This window comes from Xenopus tropicalis, chromosome 3 (genome assembly GCF_000004195.4).
Source record: "Xenopus tropicalis strain Nigerian chromosome 3, UCB_Xtro_10.0, whole genome shotgun sequence".
Classification (NCBI taxonomy): Eukaryota; Metazoa; Chordata; class Amphibia; order Anura; family Pipidae; genus Xenopus; species Xenopus tropicalis.
The window spans coordinates 152018159-152031349 of NC_030679.2; the positions used below are offsets into that span (position 1 = coordinate 152018159).

Here is a 13191-nt window from a genome sequence, read left to right on the forward strand (position 1 = left end):
GGGATGTTGGGTAGGGGGTTTCTCACGGTGAGGGCAGTGAGGGGGTTGGGGAATGCCCTGCCGGGGGATGTTGGGTAGGGGGTTCCTCACGGTGAGGGCAGTGAGGGGGTGGGGGAATGCCCTGCCGGGGGATGTTGGGTAGGGGGTTCCTCACGGTGAGGGCAGTGAGGGGGTTGGGGAATGCCCTGCCGGGGGATGTTGGGTAGGGGGTTCCTCATGGTGAGGGCAGTGAGGGGGTGGGGGAATGCCCTGCCGGGGGATGTTGGGTAGGGGGTTCCTCACGGTGAGGGCAGTGAGGGGGTTGGGGAATGCCCTGCCGGGGGATGTTGGGTAGGGGGTTCCTCACGGTGAGGGCAGTGAGGGGGTTGGGGAATGCCCTGCCGGGGGATGTTGGGTAGGGGGTTCCTCACGGTGAGGGCAGTGAGGGGTTGGGGAATGCCCTGCCGGGGGATGTTGGGTAGGGGGTTCCTCACGGTGAGGGCAGTGAGGGGGTTGGGGAATGCCCTGCCGGGGGATGTTGGGTAGGGGGTTCCTCACGGTGAGGGCAGTGAGGGGGTTGGGGAATGCCCTGCCGGGGGATGTTGGGTAGGGGGTTCCTCACGGTGAGGGCAGTGAGGGGGTTGGGGAATGCCCCTAGTGATGGGGTAATGGCAGATTCTGTTAATGCCTATAAGAGGGGCCTGGATGAGTTCTTGATCAATCAGAATATCCAAGGCTATTGTGATACTAATACCTACAGTTAGTACTAGTGGGTGTATTTATAGTTTATGTATGTGAGTGTATAGATTGGTAGGTGTGGGTTAGGTGTGCTGGGTTTACTTGGATGGGTTGAACTTGATGGACAGTGGTCTTTTTTCAAACCTATGTAACTATGTAACTATAGTATAAATGGGATATATGGGGAGACAATAACTTACCAGACAAGTTACACCCCGCCATGATGCCAGTGCAGCCATTAAACATTACAGCAAAGACAGTAGCGAAGTTCATGAGGTTGCCAGTGGTATAATCCAGAGAATAATCAGCTAATGAGAGTGGGAGAGAGAGAAAGTTGCGAGTCACATGATCACCTGCAGAGCATGTGACATTAAGAATGCTAAAATTCCATTGACTTTCACTGTCGCACAAGTGTGGGACTGCGCACAAACCATTCAGGCATGTATATGTAGGAAGGCGAACAGAAATTAGCTAGTCATTATTTATATTACATATTGCAGAAATGTGTACAGGCTCCTCCCACTTTATCTCTGATGCACATAATGGCAGCCTCCATAAGGAAAACATGAGAGGAAAGCAAAATGGCAGATGATAACGGAAGGGACAGAGAGCGGGAATCCTGAGCTAATGAGGCAGAAATAAGGCACTTACCCTGCAGGTTATCATGGAGAGTGCTGCTGTTAATCCCTGTGTACACCCCTGTGAAGGTCACATTCCCCCCATGCCGGATGGTCACAGTGAGGGGCCTCACTGCCAGAAAACTGATCAAAATTGTCAGAAGAACCACGAAAACCAACAAGAAGATGAAAAATGAGGCCTGGGAGTAAATGGAGGCCCCAACCAGACAGATGGCCATACAGAGGAGGAGGATGATGCTGGCGTACAGGAAGTTGTAACCGTAACCCTGAGGGAGGGAGCGCAGAGAGTCCGTAGGGCCCGACGGGTCTGAGGCAAAGGAACAACACCGAAAGGATTAGGGGAGACGAGAGAAGGAAGAGAAATGGAATGAGAAGAGTAAGACAAGGAGAGGAGGATGGGGCAAGTGTTATATGGGGGGAGAGGATGACGGGGCAAGTGTTATATGGGGGGAGAGGATGACGGGGCAAGTGTTATATGGGGGGAGAGGATGACGGGGCAAGTGTTATATGGGGGGAGAGGATGACGGGGCAAGTGTTATATGGGGGGAGAGGATGACGGGGCAAGTGTTATATGGGGGGAGAGGATGACGGGGCAAGTGTTATATGGGGGGAGAGGATGATGGGGCAAGTGTTATATGGGGGGAGAGGATGTGGGGGCAAGTGTTATATGGGGGGTGGGGTAATGGGGAAAGTCTAATGTGGGGGGAGGGGATATTGGGGCAAGTCTAATGTGGGGGGGGTAGTGATGGGAAAAGGATAGGAGAAAGTAAGGCTGATGGTGCAGGAGAATTCGGATAGAGGAAAAAACAGAGTGAATATGAATAGTGATTGGGAAAGCAACATGGGGGCACTGGGAAGAGACAGCAGAAGAGTGTAGGAACGGCTGGAGGGAGAGAGGTACATAAGGGACACCTACAGGGAAAGAGACAAGGGATGTATTTGGGAAAAGAGAAAGCATGTAAGGGTGAGAGGCACATGTGGGGATACTGGGGTACATGAAAGAGGGAAGGAAGGGCGAGAGGCACATGTGGGGATATTGGGGTACAGGAAAGAGGGAAGGAAGGGTGAGAGGCACATGTGGGGATATTGGGGTACAGGAAAGAGGGAAGGAAGGGTGAGAGGCACACGTGGGGATATTGGGGTACAGGAAAGAGGGAAGGAAGGGCGAGAGGCACATGTGGGGATATTGGGGTACAGGAAAGAGGGAAGGAAGGGCGAGAGGCACACGTGGGGATATTGGGGTACAGGAAAGAGGGAAGGAAGGGCAAGAGGCACACGTGGGGATACTGGGGTACAGGAATGAGGAAAGGAAGGGCGAGAGGCACACGTGGGGATATTGGGGTACAGGAATGAGGAAAGGAAGGGTAAGAGAGACACAGGGGGGATATTGGGGTACAGGAATGAGGAAAGGAAGGGTAAGAGAGACACGGGGGATATTGGGGTAGAGTAAAGAGGGAAGGAAGGGTTAGAGGCAGAGGGAAAGGAGGGAGGCATATTACTAATAGAAAATAATATAAAAGCAGTTTGTGAGGACACACTTACCTCTCCCAAACACATCCAGCACTGCTTCTACCAGCCCCAGGACATACACCCCACAGGCAAACACATTGGCCAGGTAGAACATGAGTCCGATGCTGCCTCCAAACTCCGGCCCCAGGGTGCGCGAGATCATGACTGGCCTTTGGTCAAGGAGAAAAAGCAGCAAGGGGTAGGGAGGGATGGGGTAGGGAGGGATGGGGCAGGGAGGGACGGGGCAAGGGGTAGGGAGGGATGGGGTAGGGAGGGATGGGGTAGGGAGGGACGGGGCTGGGGTAGGGAGGGACGGGGCTGGGAGGGACGGGGCAGGGAGGGACGGGGCAGGGGTAGGGAGGGACGGGGCTGGGGTAGGGAGGGATGGGGTAGGGAGGGATGGGGCTGGGGTAGGGAGGGATGGGGCTGGGGTAGGGAGGGATGGGGTAGGGAGGGATGGGGTAGGGGTAGGGAGGGATGGGGCTGGGGTAGGGAGGGATGGGGCTGGGGTAGGGAGGGATGGGGCTGGGGTAGGGAGGGATGGGGTAGGGAGGGATGGGGCTGGGGTAGGGAGGGATGGGGTAGGGAGGGATGGGGTAGGGAGGGATGGGGTAGGGAGGGACGGGGCAGGGGTAGGGAGGGATGGGGCTGGGGTAGGGAGGGATGGGGTAGGGGAGGGATGGGGCTGGGGTAGGGAGGGATGGGGTAGGGAGGGGATGGGGTAGGGAGGGATGGGGCTGGGGTAGGGAGGGATGGGGTAGGGAGGGATGGGGCTGGGGTAGGGAGGGACGGGGCAGGGAGGGATGGGGTAGGGAGGGATGGGGCAGGGAGGGACGGGGCAGGGGTATGGAGGGACGGGGCAGGGAGGGATGGGGTAGGGAGGGGTCAGGGGTAGGGAGGGAGGGGGCAGGGAGGGATGGGGTAGGGAGGGAGGGATGGGGTAGGGAGGGAGGGGTCAGGGGTAGGGAGGGAGGGGGCAGGGGTAGGGAGGGATGGGGTAGGGAGGAGGGATGGGGTAGGGAGGGAGGGTTGGGGTAGGGAGGGAGGGGTCAGGGGTAGGGAGGGACGGGGCAGGGGCAAACAACACTGGTCTAAATAGGAACCAGTCCCAATGGTCTCATTCTCTGCCTTACACATTCCCTGTCTCATCCTCGTCACATACCAATAGGATACAGTAGGCTCCACCCCCCTGGACAGCTCCATTGGTCGATATGGCACAGACACTGAGCACAGTGAGCCAGATAATAGCGTAAGCCACAAAGAGCATCACAAGCGACTGAAGGAGCCCGGCGTGTCCCACCACAAATCCTGCAACAGACACAGAAAGACTCACTTGGCTGGCCATGGGCAAGGAAAGGGCAGAGTCTGGCCATGGGCAAGGAAAGGGCAGAGTCTGGCCATGGGCAAGGAAAGGGCAGAGTCTGGCCATGGGCAAGGAAAGGGCAGAGTCTGGCAATGGGCAAGGAAAGGGCAGAGTCTGGCCATGGGCAAGGAAAGGGCAGAGTCTGGCAATGGGCAAGGAAAGGGCAGAGTCTGGCAATGGGCAAGGAAAGGGCAGAGTCTGGCCATGGGCAAGGAAAGGGCAGAGTCTGGCCATGGGCAAGGAAAGGGCAGAGTCTGGCAATGGGCAAGGAAAGGGCAGAGTCTGGCAATGGGCAAGGGAAAGGGCAGAGTCTGGCCATGGGCAAGGAAAGGGCAGAGTCTGGCCATGGGCAAGGAAAGGGCAGAGTCTGGCCATGGGCAAGGAAAGGGCAGAGTCTGGCCATGGGCAAGGAAAGGGCAGAGTCTGGCCATGGGCAAGGAAAGGGCAGAGTCTGGCCATGGGCAAGGAAAGGGCAGAGTCTGGCCATGGGCAAGGAAAGGGCAGAGTCTGGCAATGGGCAAGGAAAGGGCAGAGTCTGGCCATGGGCAAGGAAAGGGCAGAGTCTGGCCATGGGCAAGGAAAGGGCAGAGTCTGGCAATGGGCAAGGAAAGGGCAGAGTCTGGCCATGGGCAAGGAAAGGGCAGAGTCTGGCCATGGGCAAGGAAAGGGCAGAGTCTGGCAATGGGCAAGGAAAGGGCAGAGCCTGGCAATGGGCAGGAAAGGGCAGAGCCTGGCCATGGGCAAGGAAAGGGCAGAGTCTGGCCATGGGCAAGGAAAGGGCAGAGTCTGGCCATGGGCAAGGAAAGGGCAGAGTCTGGCCATGGGCAAGGAAAGGCAGAGTCTGGCAATGGGCAAGGAATGGGAAGGGCCAGGGCAAAGGCAGGTCTGGGCCAATGGGCAAGGAAAGGGCAGAGTCCTGGCCATGGGCAAGGAAAGGGCAGAGTCTGGCCATGGGCAAGGAAAGGGCAGAGTCTGGCCATGGGCAAGGAAAGGGCAGAGTCTGGCCATGGGCAAGGAAAGGGCAGAGTCTGGCCATGGGCAAGGAAAGGGCAGAGTCTGGCCCATGGCAAGGAAAGGGCAGAGTCTGGCCATGGGCAAGGAAAGGGCAGAGGTCTGGCCATGGGCAAGGAAAGGGCAGAGTCTGGCCATGGGCAAGGAAAGGGCAGAGTCTGGCCATGGGCAAGGAAAGGGCAGAGTCTGGCCATGGGCAAGGAAAGGGCAGAGTCTGGCCATGGGCAAGGAAAGGGCAGAGTCTGGCCATGGGCAAGGAAAAGGGCAGAGTCTGGCCATGGGCAAGGAAAGGGCAGAGTCTGGCCATGGCAAGGAAAGGGCAGAGTCTGGCCATGGGCAAGGAAAGGGCAGAGTCTGGCCATGGGCAAGGAAAGGGCAGAGTCTGGCCATGGGCAAGGAAAGGGCAGAGTCTGGCCATGGGCAAGGAAAGGGCAGAGTCTGGCCATGGGCAAGGAAAGGGCAGAGTCTGGCAATGGCAAGGAAAGGGCAGAGTCTGGCAATGGGCAGGAAAGGGCAGAGTCTGGCAATGGGCAAGGAAAGGGCAGAGTCTGGCAATGGGCAAGGAAAGGGCAGAGTCTGGCAATGGGCAAGGAAAGGGCAGAGTCTGGCCATGGGCAAGGAAGGGCAGAGTCTGGCCATGGGCAAGGAAAGGGCAGAGTCTGGCCATGGGCAAGGAATGGGCAGAGTCTGGCAACGGGCAAGGAAAGGGCAGAGTCTGGCCACAGGCAAGGATAGGGCAGAGTCTGGCAATGGGAAAGGAAAGGGCAGAATCTGGCAATGGACAAGGAAAGGGCAGAATCTGGCAATGGGCAAGGAAAGGGCAGAATCTGGCAATGGGCAAGGAAAGGGCAGAGTCTGTGGGTGAGTGAGTGTAGGACTGGCCAGACCGGGGGTGAGTGAGTGTAGGACTGGCCAGACCGGGGGTGAGTGAGTGTAGGACTGGCCAGACCAGGGGTGAGTGAGTGTAGGACAGGACTGGCCAGACCAGGGGTGAGTGAATGTAGGACTGGCCAGACCGGGGGTGAGTGAGTGTAGGAAAGGACTGGCCAGACCAGGGGTGAGTGAATGTAGGACTGGCCAGACCGGGGGTGAGTGAGTGTAGGAAAGGACTGGCCAGACCAGGGGTGAGTGAATGTAGGACTGGCCAGACCGGGGGTGAGTGAATGTAGGACTGGCCAGACCGGGGGTGAGTGAGTGTAGGAAAGGACTGGCCAGACCAGGGGTGAGTGAATGTAGGACTGGCCAGACCGGGGGTGAGTGAGTGTAGGACTGGCCAGACCGGGGGTGAGTGAGTGTAGGACTGGCCAGACCGGGGGTGAGTGAGTGTAGGACAGGCCAGACCGAGGGTGAGTGAGTGTAGGACTGGCCAGACCAGGGGTGAGTGAGTGTAGGACAGGACTGGCCAGACCAGGGGTGAGTGAATGTAGGACTGGCCAGACCGGGGGTGAGTGAGTGTAGGACTGGCCAGACCGGGGGTGAGTGAGTGTAGGACTGGCCAGACCGGGGGTGAGTGAGTGTAGGACTGGCCAGACCGAGGGTGAGTGAGTGTAGGACTGGCCAGGACCGGGGGTGAGTGAGCGTAGGACAGGCCAGACCGAGAGTGAGTGAGTGTAGGACTGGCCAGACCGGGGGTGAGTGAGTGTAGGACAGGCCAGACCGGGGGTGAGTGAGTGTAGGACAGGCCAGACCAAGGGTGAGTGAGTGTAGGACTGGCCAGACCGAGGGTGAGTGAGTGTAGGACAGGCCAGACCGAGGGTGAGTGAGTGTAGGACTGGCCAGACCGGGGTGAGTGAGTGTAGGACTGGCTAGACCGGGGGTGAGTGAGTGTAGGACTGGCCATGCTGGGGGTGAGTGAGTGTAGGACAGGCCAGACCGAGGGTGAGTGAGTGTAGGACTGGCCAGACCGGGGGTGAGTGAGTGTAGGACTGGCCAGACCGGGGGTGAGTGAGTGTAGGACTGGCCAGACCGGGGGTGAGTGAGTGTAGGACTGGCCAGACCGGGGGGTGAGTGAGTGTAGGACAGGCCAGACCGGGGGTGAGTGAGTGTAGGACTGGCCAGACCGGGGGTGAGTGAGTGTAGGACTGGCCAGACCGGGGGTGAGTGAGTGTTAGGACAGGCCAGACTGGGGGTGAGTGAGTGTAGGACTGGCCAGACCGGGGGTGAGTGAGTGTAGGACTGGCCATGCTGAGGGTGAGTGAGTGTAGGACAGGCCAGACCGGGGGTGAGTGAGTGTAGGACTGGCCAGACCGGGGGTGAGTGAGTGTAGGACTGGCCAGACCGGGGGTGAGTGAGTGTAGGACTGGCCATGCTGGGGGTGAGTGAGTGTAGGACTGGCCAGACCGGGGGTGAGTGAGTGTAGGACTGGCCAGACCGGGGGTGAGTGAGTGTAGGACTGGCCAGACCGGGGGTGAGTGAGTGTAGGACTGGCCATGCTGGGGGTGAGTGAGTGAAGGAACCTGGGGGAGGGTAGGTGAGAAGGTAGAGGCCAGAGGAAGGAGGCCAAGTGGGGGAGAAGGCTTTTGTGGGGGTAACAGACAAGCAAAGAGAGAGCAGGGGTGGGGGGCTCACCTATTCTCATAAAGACCACAATGCTAAACATGGACAAGACAGTGGGAACAACAACTCCAAAAAACGTGGAGAGTTTGCGTGGGTTGGTCCCAGTCCCCACGGCAACAGCATCAGTCCCACAGGGGGAGGAATCCGGGGGGCCCAGAGCCCCATCCGACACACTAAACAGCCGGTAATGCAGCAGCGGGGAACTTTCTGAGGTCATCACTAAAGGGAAAGAGGAGAGAGGGTTTTACCCCCAGTATATACCCCCACTGACAGTATATAGATACCCCCAGTATATACCCCCACTGACAGTTTATAGATACCCCCAGTATATACCCCCACTGACAGTATATAGATACCCCCAGTATATACCCCCACTGACAGTATATAGATACCCCCAGTATATACCCCCACTGACAGTATATAGATACCCCCAGTATATACCCCCACTGACAGTATATAGATACCCCCAGTATATACCCCCACTGACAGTATATAGATACCCCAGTATATACCCCCACTGACAGTTTATAGATACCCCCAGTATATACCCCCACTGACAGTATATAGATACCCCCAGTATATACCCCCACTGACAGTATATAGATACCCCCAGTATATACCCCCACTGACAGTATATAGATACCCCCAGTATATACCCCCACTGACAGTATATAGATACCCCCAGTATATACCCCCACTGACAGTATATAGATACCCCCAGTATATACCCCCACTGACAGTATATAGATACCCCAGTATATACCCCCACTGACAATATATAGACACCCCCAGTATATACCCCCACCGACAGTATATAGATACCCAAGTATATACCCCCACTGACAGTATATAGATACCCCCAGTATATACCCCCACTGACAGGTATATAGATACCCCCACTGACAGTATATAGATACCCCCACTGACAGTATATAGGATACCCCACTGACAGTATATAGATACCCCCACTGACAGTATATAGATACCCCCACTGACAGTATATAGATACCCCCACTGACAGTATATAGATACCCCCACTGACAGTATATAGATACCCCCACTGACAGTATATAGATACCCCCACTGACAGTATATAGATACCCCCACTGACAGTATATAGATACCCCCACTGACAGTATATAGATACCCCCACTGACAGTATATAGATACCCCCACTGACAGTATATAGATACCCCCACTGACAGTATATAGATACCCAAGTATATACCCCCACTGACAGTATATAGATACCCCCAGTATATACCCCCACTGACAGTTTATAGATACCCCCAGTATATACCCCCACTGACAGTATATAGATACCCCCAGTATATACCCCCACTGACAGTATATAGATACCCCCAGTATATACCCCCACTGACAGTATATAGATACCCCCAGTATATACCCCCCACTGACAGTATATAGATACCCCCAGTATATACCCCCACTGACAGTATATAGATACCCCCAGTATATACCCCCACTGACAGTTTATAGATACCCCCAGTATATACCCCCACTGACAGTATATAGATACCCCCAGTATATACCCCCACTGACAGTATATAGATACCCCCAGTATATACCCCCACTGACAGTATATAGATACCCCCAGTATATACCCCCACTGACAGTATATAGATACCCCCAGTATATACCCCACTGACAGTATATAGATACCCCCAGTATATACCCCCACTGACAGTATATAGATACCCCAGTATATACCCCCACTGACAATATATAGACACCCCCAGTATATACCCCCACCGACAGTATATAGATACCCAAGTATATACCCCCACTGACAGTATATAGATACCCCAGTATATACCCCCACTGACAGTATATAGATACCCCCACTGACAGTATATAGATACCCCCACTGACAGTATATAGATACCCCCAGTATATACCCCCACTGACAGTATATAGATACCCCCACTGACAGTATATAGATACCCCACTGACAGTATATAGATACCCCCACTGACAGTATATAGATACCCCCACTGACAGTATATAGATACCCCCACTGACAGTATATAGATACCCCCACTGACAGTATATAGATACCCCCACTGACAGTATATAGATACCCCCACTGACAGTATATAGATACCCCCCACTGACAAGTATATAGATACCCCCACTGACAGTATATAGATACCCCCACTGACAGTATATAGATACCCAAGTATATACCCCCACTGACAGTATATAGATACCCCCAGTATATACCCCCACTGACAGTATATAGATACCCCCACTGACAGTATATAGATACCCCCACTGACAGTATATAGATACCCCCACTGACAATATATAGATACCCCCACTGACAGTATATAGATACCCCCACTGACAGTATATAGATACCCCCACTGACAGTATATAGATACCCCCACTGACAGTATATAGATACCCCCAGTATATACCCCCACTGACAGTATATAGATACCCCACTGACAGTATATAGATACCCCCACTGACAGTATATAGATACCCCCAGTATATACCCCCACTGACAGTATATAGATACCCCCACTGACAGTATATAGATACCCCCACTGACAGTATATAGATACCCCCACTGACAGTATATAGATACCCCCAGTATATACCCCCACTGACAGTATATAGATACCCCCACTGACAGTATATAGATACCCCCACTGACAGTTAATACCCCAGTATACCCACGACAGTATATAGATACCCCCACTGACAGTATATAGATACCCCCACTGACAGTATATAGATACCCCCACTGACAGTATATAGATACCCCCAGTATTACCCCCACTGACAGTATATAGATACCCCCACTGACAGTATATAGATACCCCACTGACAGTATATAGATAACCCCACTGACAGTATATAGATACCCCACTGACAGTATATAGATACCCCCACTGACAGTATATAGATACCCCACTGACAGTATATAGATACCCCACTGACAGTATATAGATACCCCACTGACAGTATAGGTAAGATACCCCCACTGACAGTATATAGATACCCCACTGACAGTATATAGATACCCCACTGACAGTATATAGGATAACCCCCACTGACAGTATATAGATACCCCACTGACAGTATATAGATACCCCCACTGACAGTATATAGATACCCCCACTGACAGTATATAGATACCCCCACTGACAGTATATAGATACCCCCACTGACAGTATATAGATACCCCCACTGACAGTATATAGATACCCCAAGTATATACCCCCACTGACAGTATATAGATACCCCCAGTATATACCCCCACTGACAGTATATAGATACCCCCACTGACAGTATATAGATACCCCCACTGACAGTATTAGATACCCCCACTGACAATATATAGATACCCCCACTGACAGTATTATAGATACCCCCACTGACAGTATATAGATACCCCCACTGACAGTATATAGATACCCCCACTGACAGTATATAGATACCCCCAGTATATACCCCCACTGACAGTATATAGATACCCCACTGACAGTATATAGATACCCCCACTGACAGTATATAGATACCCCCAGTATATACCCCCACTGACAGTATATAGATACCCCCACTGACAGTATATAGATACCCCCACTGACAGTATATAGATACCCCCACTGACAGTATATTAGATACCCCAGTTATACCCCCACTGACAGTATATAGATACCCCCACTGACAGTATATAGATACCCCCACTGACAGTATATAGATACCCCCAGTATATACCCCCACTGACAGTATATAGATACCCCCACTGACAGTTATATAGATACCCCCACTGACAGTATATAGATACCCCCACTGACAGTATATAGATACCCCCAGTATATACCCCACTGACAGTATATAGATACCCCCACTGACAGTATTAGATACCCCACTGACAGTATATAGATTACCCCCACTGACAGTATATAGATACCCCACTGACAGTATATAGATACCCCCACTGACAGTATATAGATACCCCACTGACAGTATATAGATACCCCACTGACAAGTATATAGATACCCCACTGACAGTATATAGATACCCCACTGACAGTATATAGATACCCCCACTGACAGTATATAGATACCCCCACTGACAGTATATAGATACCCCCACTGACAGTATATAGATACCCCACTGACAGTATATAGATACCCCCACTGACAGTATATAGATACCCCACTGACAGTATATAGATACCCCCACTGACAGTATATAGATACCCCCACTGACAGTATATAGATACCCCCACTGACAGTATATAGATACCCCCACTGACAGTATATAGATACCCCCACTGACAGTATATAGATACCCCCACTGACAGTATATAGATACCCCCACTGACAGTATTATAGATACCCCCACTGACAGTATATAGATACCCCACTGACAGTATATAGATACCCCCACTGACAGTATATAGATACCCCCACTGACAGTATATAGATACCCCCACTGACAGTATATAGATACCCCCACTGACAGTATATAGATACCCCCACTGACAGTATATAGATACCCCACTGACAGTATATAGATACCCCCACTGACAGTATATAGATACCCCCACTGACAGTATATAGATACCCCACTGACAGTATATAGATACCCCCACTGACAGTATATAGATACCCCCACTGACAGTATATAGATACCCCCACTGACAGTATATAGATACCCCACTGACAGTATATAGATACCCCCACTGACAGTATATAGATACCCCCACTGACAGTATATAGATACCCCCACTGACAGTATATAGATACCCCCACTGACAGTATATAGATACCCCCACTGACAGTATATAAGGATTTCATTGTAACTCACTGCCGCTCCCGGCTCTGTGTTTCTCTCCTCAGTCTCCTCTCTACTTCCTATTCATGTGACTGTCATGTGACCCACGCCCCGCCCCCTTCCCTGCTCTTCCATTCTACTCATTACTGTACCCAGGTCTGTATATATACTGCTCCCATATAGTACTGCTGAGTATCTGTATATATACTGCTCCCATATAGTACTGCTGAGTATCTGTATATATACTGCTCCCATATAGTACTGCTGAGTATCTGTATATATACTGCTCCCATATAGTACTGCTGAGTATCTGTATATATACTGCTCCCATATAGTACTGCTGAGTATCTGTATATATATACTTCTCCCATATAGTACTGCTGAGTATCTGTATATATACTGCTCCCATATAGTACTGCTGAGTATCTGTATATATACTGCTCCCATATAGTACTGCTGAGTATCTGTATATATACTGCTCCCATATAGTACTGCTGAGTATCTGTATATATACTGCTCCCATATAGTACTGCTGAGTATCTGTATATATACTGCTCCCATATAGTACTGCTGAGTATCTG

General features: G+C 52.5%; 1 protein-coding gene across 2 annotated transcripts in view; it reads right to left on the bottom strand.

Annotated features, from left to right (window-relative positions):
• The window catches only part of slc12a9 (solute carrier family 12, member 9), a 30371-nt gene extending 17641 nt beyond the window's left edge, over positions 1–12730 (bottom strand). Inside the window, exons 1-6 of one of the 2 annotated variants that reach the window (XM_031899623.1) lie at positions 12644–12730; positions 7807–8013; positions 4038–4172; positions 2898–3029; positions 1369–1662; positions 918–1025 (exon numbers count right to left, since the gene is read on the bottom strand). In XM_031899623.1, the coding sequence (XP_031755483.1) occupies positions 918–1025; positions 1369–1662; positions 2898–3029; positions 4038–4172; positions 7807–8013; position 12644 (877 nt within the window). In that variant the 5' untranslated portion in view covers positions 12645–12730. The other variant, XM_031899624.1, reaches the window with a different exon arrangement.
• Positions 12731–13191: the final 461 nt, after the last annotated feature.